The sequence below is a fragment of the Manis pentadactyla genome, chromosome 4, assembly GCF_030020395.1.
Source record: "Manis pentadactyla isolate mManPen7 chromosome 4, mManPen7.hap1, whole genome shotgun sequence".
Taxonomy (NCBI): domain Eukaryota; kingdom Metazoa; phylum Chordata; class Mammalia; order Pholidota; family Manidae; genus Manis; species Manis pentadactyla.
In genome coordinates, this window is record NC_080022.1 from 44,347,753 (window position 1) to 44,365,911 (window position 18,159).

At 46.9% G+C, this 18,159-nt stretch overlaps 1 protein-coding gene across 2 annotated transcripts; it reads right to left on the bottom strand.

The window, feature by feature from the left end:
* Window positions 1-11,688: 11,688 nt before the first annotated feature.
* On the bottom strand, window positions 11,689-17,795 carry PARS2 (prolyl-tRNA synthetase 2, mitochondrial). 2 transcript variants are annotated; one of them, XM_036911201.2, is made up of 2 exons: window positions 17,682-17,795; window positions 11,689-13,503 (listed from the first exon to the last, which is right to left on the bottom strand). In XM_036911201.2, exon 2 carries the CDS (start codon window positions 13,299-13,301, stop codon window positions 11,874-11,876), a length of 1,428 nt encoding a protein of 475 aa, XP_036767096.1. In that variant the 5' UTR covers window positions 13,302-13,503; window positions 17,682-17,795; the 3' UTR covers window positions 11,689-11,873. The 2 variants fall into 2 exon arrangements, with proteins under 2 accessions (XP_036767096.1, XP_057356217.1); XM_057500234.1 differs by lacking the exon at window positions 17,682-17,795 and adding an exon at window positions 17,162-17,647.
* Window positions 17,796-18,159: the final 364 nt, after the last annotated feature.

An 18,159-nucleotide genomic window follows, 5' to 3' on the forward strand; every position in this document is an offset into this window, starting at 1 on the left:
TCTGCAGCTCTTTGCTTCCTCCTTCCTGGAGGATTTCATATATCCTTAGCTGTGGCCATTCTTGCAGTGCCCACCCCATTCCCCAGGGAGGAGTGTACTTCCCCGGCCCCAGTGCAGGGGGATGTGAGTGAATATGGCCAGACAGAAGCTTGAAGAGTCAGTGTGTGGTTAGCTTATGCTTTTTCCCTCTGCTGTGAGAATGTATTTCCCAGGTAAGGGCTGTTCCCTTAGCTGGGCGCCGGAATGGTAAGGCACATGGAGCAGAGCTGAAGCCGCTGGTGTGCAGCCATTGATTGTAACATGAATGAGAAATCCTTTATTAGCTTATATAAGCACTGAGATTTGGGGGTTTGTTACTATAGCAAAGCTAACTAATGCATCATTAAACTGGAACCAGCTGCTGTCCTTGAGATGGATTAACTTTGGGGGTTTGTGCTGTGCACTTCGCTGTCTCTGAAGGGCAGTTTACTGTGGAATGTTTATGAAAAGAACCAAGTAGCTTTCCTTCCAGATACAGGTCCTGGCCTGCGGCTTGTGGCCAGAAGCTGAAGTCCAGCCTCCTCTTAAGCCTGGCTTAGGCCATACTGAGGCCATTCTCACTTACTCCCTGCCAGAGACTCCCTGTTTGGCTCTCTTTGTAAGAACTCAGCACTTCATTTTAGAGGCCCGAAGTTTAGTTAGCAACAACACTGTAGCAGTCATTGCAGGGTTTCCTGTAGCAGCCACCTCACCCTCATGGGGCACAGCAGATTCCACTTGCCACCTTACTCATCTGAGAAACACACTGATTGCCCTGCCCCCGTCCTGGACACTGTGAAACTGGGAAGAGATGCCAGATGAGAGCATGTTGTACACCTAAGAAGGTTCGTTCTATGACCTTCATCCCCACCACCCAGCCCTTTCAGTAGACTCCTGGCAGGCCCCCCACCCCCAACAGCTAGGTGGGGCAGAAGTGGAAAGGGGAGAAAAGAGACTTAGAATGGCTGTTAGACCAGAGGTAGGATCCTGTGACTGCCAACTGCTGTTTTGACAGTAAGGGACTGCTGCTTTGAGCCTATTTCATCTGCACAGTGAGTCACTGTGCTCACCTCATGGGCTTGCCTGTGGCATTTCTGTGCAGACACTGTATGCAATGCCCAGCCTGGCACAAAATTATTCAGTAACTAGCTTCTAATTCAAGCAAACCATATCCAGAGGCCCATCTGTGCAGACCAGCAGCACTTGACCAGTGATTCTCAACCAGGGGCAATTTTGCACCCCAGGGGACATTTGCCAATGCCGAGACATTTTGGGTTTTCACAACTTGGTGGGATGCTACTGGCATCTAGAATAGAGGCCAGGGATGCCATGAAACATCCTACAATGCTCAGGACAGCCCCCACGACCAAGACTTCTCTGGCCCAAACTGTCAATAATGCTGTTTAAGAAAACACACTGAACCTTCTGGAAAGCAGTATTTCTGTGGCCTGGGCTAGATGGGGATTTGTCTGAGTGCCCAGGCCTGACACAGTTGGAGCTCAGTGAGTGTGAGTGTGCTTGTGCTGATAAGTGAATGGATGGAGGAACAAATGAACGAATTAATGAAAAAAAAATAAACCAGAGACCTGTTCTGATCCCCTCTTCCACACACAAGCACAGCAACAGCCTTCCCATGCTCAAGCCCAATGTCCTCATCTTACACCCCCAGAAAGTGCTCCTGGCCTCTTCAGCCCACAGGCTCCACCTCCTCCTACCTCTGCCATCTTTGGCAGGAGGGTGGGATGGGCTTGGACTAAAGAGCAGCCCTCAGAGGTTAGGACTAGAACTCAGCTGGGGCAGGGAGCAGGGATCCTCGCGGGCAGCACAGGCCTAGAATGTGTGCCAACTCCCAGCTGCACCCCCCAACCCTCACCATCCTGTGGTTCCCAGCCATGCAAGACTACAGGCCATGCCAAGTTTGCCTGCCTCACTGAGTTCGAGGCCTGGCCCAGTCTTGGCCCTGCTACAGGCAGCTGGCAGTCTGGCTGAGGAAGGCTGGAGTGTTGGGGAAGGGTGCTGCGTGCTCCCCCTCCTGAGGGACGGGGCCAATGGTGGGGACAGGTGGCCCCTGAGGTGGGCATGTCCAGCAGGGTATTGGGGCCTGGCCCTTGCCAGGTGCCTCCCTGGCCCTGTGTGCCTAGGACGTTAGCAGAAACAAGTTAGAGATCTCAAGGATTCAACCCTCCCCGACCTCATTTTACAGATGAGAAAACTGGCCTAGAGAGAAGGCAGGTCCCCAGTGTCCTCTGCAACCCTGATTTGAAGCAGTGTTTCTCCCCACCCTCAGGCCCCTCCTCCCCACAGGATGGGAGTGCAGCCTTCCCAGGGTCAGGGGTCAGGCTGGAGGTGGAACCACTGACTTGTCTGGTTACCTCTGTGGATTTGGGGTGGCAGCTAGAGAACTGGGTGGGGGATTAAAGTCCCCTTAAGCCATCTCCTGAATACAGGCTGGCAGGTGTGCAAGGGTAGGCAGGGGACAGGAAAAGGTAGTGGCTGTCAATACTGAGCTGGCACCATGCAAACTGCGTACCTGAATCCTCTCATTTCATCCTAACAGACACACTTTCAGGTCTGTGACCCCCATTTTATAAATAAGGAGATGGGGGCATGCAGTCTAATCACTAGTGAGTATTAGAGCCAGGAGTTGAACCCAAGTATCTCAGTCCGGAGCCCATTTGCCGCTCCTGTGTTCCTTTTATTCCATTTGCTTTATAAACATTTCACTGGCATCAACTAAGGGCAGGGCATTAAGGCCGAAGTGCATCACGCAGCCTCTGCCTTCAAGGCCACACTATTATAATGATCTAACCCTGGGCTGGGAACTGCTCTCCAATGAGGACACACACAGCCACAACAAGCAAGTCAGCCCCCACTCTCTTGGAACACTCACACCTGCTTCCCTCCCGCCACCCCCAAATGCTCTTCCCCTTTACCGTGTAATCCCTAATCTTTATAGTCAGGCCCAGTTGCCTCCTCTGGGAAACCCTCCTGGTTCCTATGCCGTGTGTCCCAAGGTACCTGCACCATCACATTTACCACATTACATAGTAATTGCTTGCTGCACAGTTCTATAAACAGTCAAGGACCCTGAACTATGCCTTTCTCTACCACAGGACCTAGCATAGCACCTGCTCAGCACAGAGCAGGTGCACAACTGAATTTCTGACTGAGGACATGGGAAGGAGTGATGAATTCTGAATAGATAGGGGTGGAAACCTTCACATGTGATGGATGTGGGCTGTGAAGTTCAAGAAGGAATGGGGATGGGGTGGGGTGAGGTGGATGGGCCTTCAAGCAAAGGCCAGAAGCACATTCCAGGAGTAGTGCAATGCTGGCCTGGCTGAGTACAACAGCTGCCAGCCAGTGAGCTCAGAGCATGCCAGCCAGTGTTCTAGGTCTTTCTGCTTTGGCTCACTTAATCCTCCCCACACCTCAAGGAGACAAAGACGTTTATAGCACGATTTTACGGTAAGAAAAGTGGAACAGAGAGGTAACTTACCCAAAGCCAGTTAGCTAGTAAAAAGTAGCACCAGAACGCAAATCCAGGACTCCCCCAAGCCTTTCAGGAAATATTAATAACAAGCTGGGCCCTGGCCTTTGAGGATGTGGCAGGAGATTCAGTGGCCCCTGCCTGCTCACTCCAAGGTTACGATAGTCTTGGGATTTCACTGTCAAAGCAAAGTCCCCAACCTGTCAGCCTGGGTAGAAGAATCCAGTCTTCAGAAACCCATGCCAGAACCCACAGCCAAATCTCCACACCACTGACATCCTGCCCCACCGTTCCCATTAGCCTGTGAGCGTTCTGGGTGAGCCTCGGTAAAAGATGTACCCTTGCCAACAGGGCATCCTCAGTTACTACTAACTGATAAGTGCCACCTGCTCACTCTCCTTACCCTGCATGGTTTCAATTAGCCAAGGGCAATTAAGATTTAACCATGGGACTTTAACTCATTAGCAGCCTCTAGAGCTACTGGCTTAATAGGAATGGACACCATTCCTGCACCAAGGTGTGAATGTGGGGAGCCTAAAGGTGCCATCTCATTCTGCTGGCCCACACACTACCCACCCACCTACTGTGTGCAAAGGCCTAACTGGTCTAATTTAGGGCAGCTGCCACTTAGCCAGCACCTGCTGTGAGCTAGGAACTGTTGCCTTGTTTTACTAAGAAGGAAGCAAAGTATGAGAAAATCTCTCTCACAAGGTCACATAGCTGTTAAGTGGCCCAGACACTCTAACACCAGAGTCTCTAGTCTTGATCACTATGACATAAATCATTATTTAAAATTTTATGAAGTAACTTGATTTTTTGGGGATTTCACTGTTAAAGCAAAGTCCCCAACCTGTCAGCCTGTCCCCAAGTTTGCAGTAACATCATTAAAATAGTTTGCCATTTTCCACATTATAGAAACTTCCTAACTCTAAAACAAAGCCTTACGTGCCCTTGGATGCCAACAATCCATTCTAAAAAGCATTCTGGAGTCTTCATATAGAAGTCTGTGAAGAGGGAACAACAAATGTTGGCAAGATGTGGAGAAAGGGGAACCCTCCTACACTGCTGGTGGGAATGTAAACTAGTTCAACCATTGTGGAAAGCAGTATAGAGGTTCCTCAAAGAACTAAAAATAGAAAGACCATTTGACCCAGGAATTCCACTCCTAGGAATTTACCCTAAGAATGCAGGAGCCCAGTTTCAAAAAGACATATGCACCCCTATGTTTATCACAGCACTATTTACAATGGCCAAGAAATGGAAGCAACCTAAGTGTCCATCAGTAGATGAATGGATAAAGAAGATGTGGTACATACACATAATGGAATATTTTTCAGCCATAAGAAGAAACCAAATCGTACCATTTGCAACAACATGGATGGAGCTAGAGGGTATTATGCTCAGTAAAATAAGCCAGGCGGAGAAAGACAAGTACCAAATGATTTCACTCATCTGTGGAGTATAAGAACAAAGCAAAAACTGAAGGAACAAAACAGCAGCAGACTCACAGAACCCAAGAATGGACTAACAATTGTCAAAGGGAAAGGACTGGGGGCAGGGGGTAGAGAGGGGTGGGAAGGGAGGGAGAAGGGGAATAAGGGGCATGCATTATGATTAGCACACACAATGTGGGGTGTCATGGGGAAAGCAGTAGAGCACAGAGAAGACAAGTAGTGACTCTAGCATCTTACTATGCTGATGGACAGTGACTATAATGGGGTATGTGGTGGGGACTTGATAATGGGAATCTAGTAATCACAGTGTTGCTCATGTAATTATATATTAATGATACCAAAAGAAAAATAAATAAAAAGCATAGCTCATTAAAAAAAAAAGTCTGTGAAGAGGCCTGGCACTCAAGTAGTTAAGGAAATGACAATTTCAACAGATTTCTGCAAGGTTCCTTTATTGATAGCCCAGCAAGTGTTTCTTCCATTAAAAAACAGAGTATTAATGGTACCCTTGATTTACATTCTGAACTTGATTTATATGATTGTTTTGTTATGCACCAGCCTTTGTCCCCAAGTATTAATTCTGCTAAATATTTCCCAGCCAGTTGTTTCTAGATCTCCCCAAGGAATGAGCAATGATAATACAGCCTGTACCTGTTATTTTGCCAGCATCCTCATTTCATCAATGGATGGCAAGAGGTATCATTGGCAAGTTCAGGAAGGAGACAGCAAGGTACACGGTTTGAACATTTCTGTCTTTCCTCTAAGGAGATGGAACCATTCCACAGGCGTTTCTTAATTCCTGCTTGTGGCATTCCACAGGAAGGTTGCAAAGCATCATACCAAGAAAACAAGACCCAGCTCTCAAGATATAGTTAACAGCAGAACCTGAGCTCCCAATGGGGGCATCTCCTAAGTCTTCTGGTGTGAAGGAAGTGTTTCCTGAGAGCACCCTAAAGGTTATGCATTTCATATAAGTTCAGCCAAACCCCGGAGGGCAAGTAGTTTGGCTAAGGTCACATCCCTAGTAAATGGATCGAGAATTATGTCTCTTCAAAGTTCTGATCTTTCCACCAAATTATACTGCCCTGGCTACTGGGAGAAACATAGGCTTAGTAATCAGGACACATAGGTTCCAGTTCAGTGTGACCTTGCACCAATCACTATACTTCCTGTATTTGTCTCCCTTGGAGAATAGAAGACAGGTACCTGTTTCAGACCTACAAGGCTTTTGTAGCTCAAAGGCTAATCCAGCCAGACCTCTCCTAATGCAACAAAATCCATGCAAAGTAGCCTAATTTAGGGGATGGAGTACCTGGCTTGCAAACACGTGTTTGGCCATTCAGCTGGAATGTGCCAGGTTAATTACCACTCCACGCCTGTTTCTCTTCTGTGAAAGGGTTTGATAGGCAGGTTCCACGTTCTCCTGTTCTAGAGTCCCATGAATCTACAGCATCCTCAAATCATTCTGTAACTTGAACATTTACAAAGAGTTAAAAATTAATTTTCTATTCTGGGAATCTGCTTTTTTTAAATGCTTACATTAGGTTAGCCTTCCATAAATACACTTATGGAACGCAAGTTTAAAATTTTAAAAAAGCACCCATTGACACAAATTTTAATTTCTCATCTACTTTAGGCTAACTTGATTAGACAGCCATAAACACTCAGTTTATTTCTTGAAATCACTTTTGCCAAGGCAGACGCCATGCAGTACAATGGGAAGGGCATGGTTTGGGTCAATACTCAGATTCTGTCTCTGACATTCAGTAGCTGTGCATTCTTGAATAAGTTGCTTGAACAGAGCTTCAGGTTTCTGTGAATGGAGAATAGCAGCATCTTAACTTGCACAGTCTTAAGGGTGAAATGAAAATAGCACCTTACCTTGCACAGTTTTAAGGTCTGAAAATGGCGCATGGCAGGCCCTCAACAAATAAACAACCATTAAAAATATCTCACATCAGTCTGATAATGTACAACTGAAATTACTCAAATGCTCAGCTACAAAGTGGGCTCAGAGAAGCTGGCTACCTGAACACCAGGAGCTCCCAATTGACTGCGCATCAGAACCACCTGAGAGCTTTAAAATTCTGATGCCCCTGCCATACCCCAGACCACAACCAGAATTTCTGGTGGGACCCTGGTGACTCCAGTGTGCAGCCAAGGAGAAGATCTTCTGTCTTACAATCCAACCTTTCTAGATTTGCTCTCAGAATCCACATCTCCTGGCCTGAATGATGGGACCACGGCTCCAGCAGGAGGTCTGGGAGTCATTAGGACTTAGCATAGATGTTACAGGTACACCTTGTTTACTTTATTGTGCTTTGCAGATCCTTGTGTCTTTCACAAATTGAAGGTTTGTGGTGACCCTGCATCTAGCAAATCTATTGGCCCCATTTCTCTAACAGCATTCGCTCACTTCATGTCTCTGTGTCATCACGTTGTGGTAATTCTTACAATATTTCAAACTCTTTCATTAATAGTCTTACTTTTTATGTGATCAATGATTTTTGATGTTACCACTGTTGATTTTTCTTCATGGGCACCACAAACCAAGCCCAAAAAAAGATGGGAGGTAAATACCGTGTGTGTGCGCTGACTGCTCCACTGGCCGTTTCCCCATCTCCCACCCTCTCCTCAGGCCTCCATTTTCCCTGAGAAACAATATTGAAATTAGGTCAATTAATAATCTTATGATGGCCTCTAAGTGTTCAGGTTAAAGGAAGAGTCGCTGTCTTCCACTTTAAACCAAAAGCTAGAAATGATTAAGCTTAGTGAGGAAGGCATGTCGAAAGCCAAGACAGGCTGAAAGCTGGGCCTCCTGCACCAAACAGCCAAGCTGTGAATGCAAAAGTTCTTGAAGGAAATTAATAGTGCCATTCCAGTGACCACACAAATGGCGAGTGGAAGAGTCTTACTGCTGATATGGAGAAAGGTTTAGGCATCTGGATAGAAGATCCAATCAACTACTACATTCCCTTAAAGCAAAACCTAATCAGAACAAGGCCCTAACTCCCCTCAATTCTATGAAGGCTGAGAAAGGTGAGGAGGCTGCAGAAGAAAAGTGTGAAGTTAGCAGAGGTTGGTTCATGAGGCTTAAGGACAGAAGCCATCTGTGTAACATAAAAGTGTAAGGGGAAGCAGCAAGTGCTGATGGGGAAGCTGCAGCAGGTTAACCAGGAAATTTAGCTACAATCATTAATGAAGGTGGCTGCACTAAGCAACAGATCATCAGTGTAGGTGATACAGCCTTTTCTTAGAAGATGCTATCTAGGGCTCTCACAGCCAAAGAGAAGTCAGTACTCACTTCAAAGCCACAAAGGACAGGCTGACTTTCCTATTAGGGGCTATGGCAGTTAGTGACTATAAGTTGAAGCCACTGCTTATTTACCACTCTGAAAATCCTAGGGCTCTTCAAAATTATGCTAGGTCTACTCTGCCTGTGCTCTATAAGTGGAGACAACGAAGTCTGGATGACAGCACATCTGTTAACAACATGGTTTACTGATTATCTTAAGCCCATTGTTGACCTACCACTCAGGAAAAAATATTCCTTTCAAAATACGACTGCCGACAATGCACCTGGTCACCCAAGGGCTTTGATGTAGATGCACAATGAGATTCATGTCATTTTCATGCCTGCTAACACAACATCCATTCTGCAGTCCACGGTGAAGGAGTCATTTCAACTTTAAGTCTTGTTATTCAAAACACATATTTCATAAGGGTATAGCTGCCATAGATAGTGATTTTCCTCTGATGGATTTGGGCAAAGTAAATTAAAAATCTTCTGGAAGGATTCCCATTCTAGATGCCATTAAAAAAATTCATGATTTTGGGCACTTGATAATATGGGTAAATGTAGTAACCACATTGTTTTTTCATGTGAAACCTTCATAAGAGTGTATATCAATCATACCTTAATAAAAAATAAAAATTCATGATTGGAAGAGGTCAAATATCAGCATTAACAGGAGTTTGGAAGAATGACTTTGAGGGGTTCAAGACTTAGGAGGAGCAAGTAACTGCAGATGTGGTGCAAACAGAACTAGAATCAGAGGTGGAGCCTGAGGACGCGAGTGAACTGCTGCAACCTCACAGAACTTTTTAAATGGATGAGCAGTTGCTTCTTATGGATGAGCAAAGAAAGTGGTTTCTTGAGACAGAACCTACTCCTGGTGAAGATCCTGTGAAGATTTTTGAAATGACAAAGGATTTAAAATATTACATAAACTTAGTTGATAAAGCAAGCCTTCAAAGTTGGAGGCCTGACTCCAATTTTGAAAGAAACTCTGTGGTAGGTAAAATGCTATCAAACAGTATCAAATGCTAGAGAAATCATTCATGAGGGGGAGTCAATTCATACAGCAAACTTCACTGTCTTATTTAAGAAATTGTCACAGGCACCCCAACCTTCAGCAACCACAACCCTGATCAGTCAGCAGCCATCAGCGTCAAGGCAGGACCCTCCACCAGCAAAAGGATTAGGACTCGCTGAAAGCTCAGAAGATGGTTAGCATTTTTTGCAATATATTTTAATTAAGGTATGTACATTGTTTTTTAGACATTATGCTACTGCACACTTATAGACTATAGTGTAAACATAACTTTTATATGCACTGGGAAACCAAAAAGTTTGCTTAACTGAGGTCATCTAGAACCAAACCTGCACTATCTCTGAGGTCTGCCTGTATGTAGGACCCCTGATGGTGTGTGCTTGGAGGTGGGGTGACTCTAGCAGGAACCGCAGTGCACTAGGACTTAGCCTAGGCCCCTGGGCTGACCATCAACCACCAGAGATTGGCTCACCAAACAACGAGCTGTGTACACACCAAGCACAAAGGAATGCTATGAGCGCTGAACACTGGAGTGCTGGCATAGCCAGAGGGAAAACGGCTTCCAAGAGCTGTCAGGCATGTTTTCAGGAGGGGGTGGGTTTGAGCTTGGCCAATCAAGATAAAGAGTCTTGTTAGATTTGGCAATGTTGAGACCCTAATTTGGTGAGCAGGAGTCCTGAAAGCAGGCTGCACCTCTGTGGCGGCTCAAGTCTGAGCCCAGCTTTCCATGGAATTCAGGCAGATATCCCCTCTTAATATTCACTCCCTGTCATAGCTCAAGGACCCAACTCTGCACCTAGAACAAGGTCACCATGCACTTGAAGCCTGCTGCCCCTGATACTTGTGGGAAAAGATGGTTTAAAACCCATTTTCCCAGCCACCCGTTTCTTTTCTGAGTGGAGAATAGAATCGGTAGAAAAAGGAAAGAGTCTCAAGACAGGAAGCTGCTGCACTGTTAAAACAGTGTTACCGCTGTTGCTAATTACCATGCAAGGCTCCTCTCAACAGTTTGACTTTATTCAATCACTACGTGATCAGTGTTAAGCCGTCTCAATAGGACCAGGTCTCTAGAAGTGGTTTCTGGGCCATTACTAATTATCTTAACTTTCTGGGAGGCTTTGATGGTGGAGAATCAGGGGACCCAGCTCTGCCTATTCTGAACCTCTTGTGGAACCAAAGCGATGGCTATAAGGACTTTACAGATCTAGTTCCATTTCCTCATGGCTCAGATGGGGAAACTGAGGCCCCAGCAGGGGAAGGGCTGTGTCCAAGTCGCCAATGAGTAGACGGCAGTCAGGTCTCCTGATTCTCTTCCCCACAACCTCAGCCCAACTTCTCAGTGGAGGATGCTGGCAGCCTGCCTACTGAATGCAGCAAGGCCATGGTTGCACTGTCAGAGGCAGGAGCCTCGGCCATCAGCCACTCCCAACCTACATGTGGAAGGTCAGCTGAGAGAAGGGAAGTGACCTGCCTGAGGGCCAAGATGAGAATTCAGCTCTTTCTTGCCTCTCTGCCTCTTAATAGTAGCCTCCACAATGGAATCTAAAAGAAATGGTAAATAGCAGCGTGAAGTCAAGAGAAAAGGATCAACTAGGCTGAACAATGACTGGATAAAAATTGGTTTCCCTACAACCATTGTGGAAAGCAGTATGGAGGATGGAGGTTCCTCAAAAAGCTCAAAATAGACATACCATTTGACTCAGGAATTCCACTTCTAGGAATTTACCCTAAGAATGCAGTAGTCCAGTTTGAAAAAGACAGATGCACCCCTATGTTTATTGCAGCTCTATTTACAATAGCCAAGATATGGAAGCAACCTAAATGTCCATCAGTAGATGAATGGATAAAGAAGATGTGGTACATATACACAATGGAACATTATTCAGCCATAAGAAGACAGCAAATCCTACCATTTGCAACAACATGGATGGGGCTAGAGGGTATTATGCTCAGTGAAATAAGCCAGGTGGAGAAAGACAAGTATCAAATGATTTCACTCATCTGTGGAGTATAAGAACAAAGAAAAACTGAAGGAACAAAACAGCAGCAGACTCACAGAACCCAAGAATGGACTAACGGTTACCAAAGGGAAAGGGACTAGGGAGGATGGGTAGGAAGGGAGGGATAAGGGCGGGGAAAAAGAAAGGGGGTATTACGATTAGCATGTATAATTCGCATGTGGAGGGGCACGGGGAGGGCTGTGCAGCACAGTGAAGACAAGTAGTGATTCTACAGCATCTTACTACGCTGATGGACAGTGACTGTAATGGGGTGTGGGGGGGCACTTTGTGAAGGGGGGAGCCTAGTAAACACAATGTTCTTCATGTGATTGTAGATTAATGATAATAAAATAAAAATAAAAATAAGTGCTTGTAAAAATTGAGCATTCTAAAACTTTCAGAAAATTTTAATAAAAGATATTAAGCATTAAAAAAAAAAATTGGTTTCTCTAACATGGTCTCACCTTCCATGAGCTGCCCTGTTTCTGGAGAGACCAGCGCCAGAAAAGAGGGCAGGAGAAGGCAGTTAGAGTGAACAGCGAGGCTGCGAGATGGGGCAGGAGTGCACTGGGGGGCATTAAACCACCCGCACTTGGCTCAGTAATTCTATGACTCCTTCCCTGGTGAGGAAGACCACCTCGCCAGTGTTCTGGCACCAAACCTCAAAATGTGCAGGGTCCTCCAGGGCCTTCCTGCCAGCAATGATCACAAAGGGGTAGCCAAACTTGTTGGCATCCTTCAGTCTGTGTCCAATGGTCAGGTGGGTTCTGTCATCCAGCAGGACCTCCCCACGAAGCTGTGGCACCGCCTCTGCGATGTGGTCATACAGGTGCCCCACGAGCTCCTCGGCCGCCTCCTCCCTACTGCCCTTCTTTGGGGGGATGAGGCAGGCTTGGTAAGGGGCCAGGAGGCCAGGCCAGCGAATGCAGTCTTCTGTAGAGAGAACTTCAATGGCAGCAGCCAAGATCCGTGTCACACCCAAGCCATAGCAGCCCATTTCAGCCAGGGCTAGCTTGCCGTGGTCGTTGATAAACTGGGCATTGAAAATGGAGGAGTACTTGGTGCCCAGGTAAAATGTGTGTCCCACCTCAATACCTTTGGTTTCAGTCAGAGGTCCCTGACAAGCTGGGCAGTTTGTTTGTGACAAGTCTAGTGTCTCCACATTGGCCGAGAAGCTACAGCTGGGGCAGAGTGCAAACCTGTCCTCTCCGACATCAACTGGTAGCTGGAACTCATGAGACATGGTGCCCCCAATGCTGCCCACATCTGCTTGGACCTTGACACACTGCAGCCCCAGCCTGTCAAACAGGCCGCTGTAAGCATCACACACCAGGTTGTAGGTTTGCCGGGCGGTCTCTGGGGAAGAGTCAAAGGTGTACATGTCCTTCATGTAAAACTCTCTGCCTCGGAGCAGACCAAAGCGGGGCCTGGGCTCATCCCGAAACTTCCTTGTCACCTGGTACAGCAGGAATGGAAGCTGCCTGTAGGACAGTATCTTCTGGGAGGCGACCAAAGCTGTAATGGCTTCCTCGTGAGTTGGTCCTAAGCAGTATTCCTTGCCGTGTCTGTCTTGAAGTCTCAGCAGCTCCTTGCCCAGCAAGTCCCACCGGTTGCTGGCTCGCCAGAGGTCTGCTGAGCAAAGGCTGGGCATGTTGACCTTCTGCCCCCCAATGGCCTGCATCTCCTGGTCTATTACTCGCATGAGCTTCTCCATGGCACGGACAGCATAAGGCAGGAGGTGGTAACAGCCCAGGCTTGCTTGGTGGATCAGACCCACCTGCAGCATCAGCCGCTGGCTCTTACAGGTCAGACTACCAGATTTACCTTCAGGAGAGAGCACCTGGTCTTCCCGAAGGTTCTGGGGCTGGAACATACGAGAGAGCACCAAGCGCTTCCCTTTCCCTGGGGCACAGTAGTGAAACCTGTGAGGAATGTACCCAGGGAGCTGGTGGCTGCAGATGGCCAGAGTAGGCAGTGCTCTGCATCCTGTCAGCAGCCCTTCCATGACACTCCAGCACAGGGAAGTACTTGTGCCTGGAGAAAAATGAGCCAGGCAGAAATAAGGGTTAACTGTGTTCTTACACCACGAAGTGGCCGGCTCAGTCTGGTCTCCAACAGCCGCCTGTGACAGCCACTGGTTTTGCAGACGCAAATCCTCTCATTTCTGATACCCTAGCAGATCAAAGTACTTCTCTTGCCTCTTACTGCTGTTGAAAAAAAAAATCAGTATTTTTCAGTTTATAAACATATGACAGTATACTGTGGAGAGAGGCCGTTGTGTGGTGACTGCATGAGCTCTAGAATCAGGCAGCCTGGATTCTAGGCAGGCTTCTTGCCGACTGTACCCTGTGTACCTTAGGGCATGTGTTTTAACCCCTCTCTGCTCAGTTTCTTCATCTAATACAAGAGGACCACTCTTGTAGAATTATTGTGGGAATTTAGAAGAGTTACAAGAAGTTATCAGAACAATATCAGGCACATTCTATGAGCTCAATTGATGTTTGCTATTGATATTATAGAAAACTGGGAAAAGAACAGAAACAAATAAAAAAGGAAATCAGTGATAATCCCTTGGCCCAGAGACAACTACCGCCGCCAATCCCTTGTCTTGTTTGCCAGCCCTGTCCTTTGCCTACACCTCCCCTCTGCCACCTTATATGTCGTGTGCCCCTTTCCTCCTCATAGCACATGCTCCCCTGGTCAGGCCACATGCTCAAGACCCTGAGTAAACACTCCGTATGTGTCTCTTGAGCTTCAAATCTACCTATTCAACTGCCTCCTGAAGACACACTGCACGGGTATTTCAAACTCAGCACCACAGAAGGAAGTCAGCACTTCCCCCCAACCCGCTCCCCATCTAGTGCTGCCTATCACTCTGAATGGTGCCTATCACTGCAAGCTGCCCTTTGCCTAAACTAGAAACCTGGGTTCATCCATTCCATGCTCCCCACAGGCACCAGCCCTCAGCCCGGCCATTCCACCTCTTTGCTTGCTGTTGAACCTTTCCCCCTTCCCACCTCCACAGCCTCCACCCAGGACCAGGCCAGCATTATCTCTTACGTGGGCTACTGCAACAGCCTCCTCACTGGGCTCCCGGCTTCCAGCCCTGCCCTTCTCCAATCCATTCTCCACACTGCAGCCAGAGGGGCCACTTCTAAAACACACATGGTAACAAATTTTTCTTGCTTCAAGTCCTCCACCAGCTTCCTGCTACCCTTAGAGTCAGGTCTACGCCGCTGACCTTCACAGCTGGCAGGTGAGCTGGCTGTGGCCCCTCCCAACCTCTCCATGTTTCAGCTGCACTACATACATTCACTCACAGATGCACTATGCCCTTTGCATACCAGTATCTGCTCATCGTCTAGCCTCAGGATTGCCAGCCTGTCCTCCAGCATGCCTTCCTTGTCCCATTCCCATACCCCAAAGACCAGCGGCTCACAGCAGCCACCTGTTCCCTAAGAAACCCCAATCACTCTTTGAAGTTACTGCCCATTTGTCTGCCCATTTACCCCAGGGCACTCAGCTCTGGGCAGGCAAGGACTGTATCTACTGTGCTCGCCACCTGGCTGGTGGCAGGGGCTTACTGCACATTGTCTCTTGAATGAGCACGCATGTTTCTGATTTTACATATTCTTAATGGTAGTAAAACATTCCATTGCTTGACTGTATCATTTATTACCACCAATCGTCAGTTTTCTCTGTTACACATAATCTACAATGAATAGAAGGCTTTTTTCTTTTCTGTTATATATTTGGGAGAGATTTTTCAGGAATGTAATTATGAGTCAAAGGTTCTTTGACTAATTTATTATTTTTTATTTTATTTTTTACTAATTAATTTAAGGTTTTTGAAATAAACTATTTCAGGGTTCTTGATTTATGCTGCCAAGGTTGGTGAGCATGTCTGCTTATCCTGTGGAGCAAAGCTCCCCTGCAGGATTCTGAGACTGGGATGCTGACTCTTCTCAACTCTAGGAAACTGGAACCTCATGCAGTTCCCTCTAGCTCTCAGCAGCCTCATCCATTTCCTTTGTGCACAAGTATTATCACTTCCTAGGTGGCCCATGGCCTGAAGAAGGTTGGGAGGCACTACCCCAGAGCCCTTGTGTGAATGTGTGTAAAAGTGCAAGTCTGGGAGGCAAGGCCCATGTGATCCACACCTGGCTCCGTCACTTACTTGAGGCCCCACCTCAGGCCAGTGGCCTGTACCAGAAACTCCTTTGCCTTGACTCCTCCTAAAGCAAATGAGTCCATCTCCAAGATTTCTCTCCTGTCCATCCCCTCCTCTCTGATCCTTACTGCTTCAAACTTGGGTTAGCCTCCCCATCCGCTTGCTATATTACAGTAGCCCAGTGAAACTTCAGTGAGCACCAGAATCACCTGGAGAGCTTGTGAAACACTGTGGGGCCTCACTCCCAGAGCTTCTGACCCAATAGGTCTGGGGTATGGGCAGAAAACCTGTACTTCTCACAAGTTCCCAGGAGATGCTGATGCTGCTTGTCCAGGGACCACACTGAGAGAACCACTATAAACTCCCTGTGGGCCGTAACCATGTTTATTTTATTGCAAGTTGGATCTGCAGCATGCACCACAGTGCTTGGACACAGTGGATACGCAATAAATGTCTGTCAGTGTGTGAACTGAATGATTCCTGACCCCTGTCTATTCAGTGTCCATATTACAGCTAAAAAGATAGTTAACTCAATCACTCCCCTGCTTACAATCCATTAATGGCTCCTCATTATAATTTTCTCAGGATAGTACCAAAGCCTCTTCATATTTTAATCCCAACACCCAACACACTTCTTCCAGCTTCTTGTCCTACCATTCCTCTAACACACCCCAGATTGATCAACATTCCTGGAATAGGCCAACTTCCCTCAGCAACTCACAATTTGTCACTCAAGGTTCCCTTATCGTAAAAAGCCTTCTCCAACAACTCCAAACAGAGATAGCCTCTTCCTTTTCTGTGCTCCCATTTATTTATACACCTACTTATAGTTTACTGTAATGGAGTAATTTTCAGAAATGTTTTTGAGAAACTGATGTGTGAAGGCATTGGGAGTGAATGATTTTTCATGTCCTATTCTCCATTAAACTATGAGTTCATGAGGTTTTCTACATTTTTAGATTTCAGGGCCTAGCATAATGCCTAATACTTAGGATATTATTATTGTTTATTGATCAAATATAGTAGTAAATGACAAACAAAGTAAAGGGCTGCAATGGGATAATTATCTTGATAATTTAAGTGCCTTAGGTTCTCTAATACCCTCCCCCGCTCCCCCCACCAAATGTGTGCCTGTCCTCAGACCCCTCAGCTTACACAAATAGGAGAATACTTACTATTATCTCACTTTTTCAAGGTTATCGACAGGCAATACCTCAAAAGCAGTATAGTAACTAATGTGTCCTATACTTCAGATTCTGAAAGTGAGCCTCCAGTAATTCAATCATTCAATAAATTTTTTATGGCCAATGATTCTGTAACATCTTCCTATGTTGACTGACAGTAACTGCACTCGTTGGGGTGAGGATTTAATAAAGTGGGTAACTCTTGAACCACTGTGTTGTAAACTTGAAACTGATATGAGACTGTGTCTCAATTAAAAACACACACACGTTTTTTATAGAGCATGTACTCCATTCCTCCGACACAGGCCTTTTGTATTGTTCTATTCATAATGGCCCGGCAATGCAATCAGGAAAGCTGTGCACAAAGGTTACAACAGAACCTGGTATATGGTAAGTACCATAGTGTTTGCTATTATTATCATTATGTGTAACTCGCAGAAGAGGTAGGCTCAGAGATGTGAGGTCATCTGTGACAAGCGACATAACAGATGAGCACAGAGCCCTCCCTACCTGGAAAGCTAGGTCCCCGCTCACAATTCCTGTTGTTTCCACCTCATACAAATATTTGTACACAAATATCATTTCCTATGTGGACCAGAACTTGAAAAAGGTTGGGAGGCAGTGCCATGCTGCATGAAACAATGGAATCTATGAGCTGGCTTTGCCTGCACTGACTGGGTGACCCTGGTCAAATGAGTCCCCTTTCTGAATCTCCATATTCCTATACGAGAAATGGAAAGGTTGGCTCAGCCACCAGGAGGGCCTCTCCAGGACGGGCACTTCTAGGGACACGGTGACACTCAAAATACGACCTGAGGTGGCAAGGGAGGAAGTCCTGCCCTCATTTTACAACGGAGGAAACAACTAGGAGATCCTAGAATTTAGGTGATTGTGACCCCGCCCCAATCCGAGGACGGATGCACGTGGGAGAACAGACCCCAGGGTCCTGAGGTTCAGCACTCAGGACCGAGCACTCTCCGCTCCACCGTCCCCGACCCGTCCCTCAGCCCTCGCTACCTCCCTCGCTCACCAACAGGAGGCCCAGCCAATGCCGCCGGCAGGATCGCCACGCCGGGCCGAGAGCCAGCGCCCGGGCCGTACCCGCCCCAAGCTCCGCCCCCTATCCGTCTCGCCAATCACAAAGCCGCGCTCGCCGGGACTGGCCCCTTCCCGACTTAGACACCAGTGAGAGGTTTTCCGGAAGCTTGGCCTAGGAGAGAGGACCCGGCTCGCCCCCAATCATAGATTGGCCTGGGCAGCAAAAAGTAAATCACCGTTCCGGAAGTGCCCTCTAGGATTAGGGATGTGTAACTCTATGATCAACGCCTAGGTTTTGAGCCTGGAGTTCCCTCCCACTGCCAGGGCCCGCCTCACTCTCCAAATAGAAGTCTGGCGCTAGTGTAACCATGACAACGGTGGTTAGTGGACAATGCAGTTTTGAGTCTACCCTACTATATTACAGGCTTTCAATTTAAATACATTGAGCATTTTTAAACAATTGTAAAATG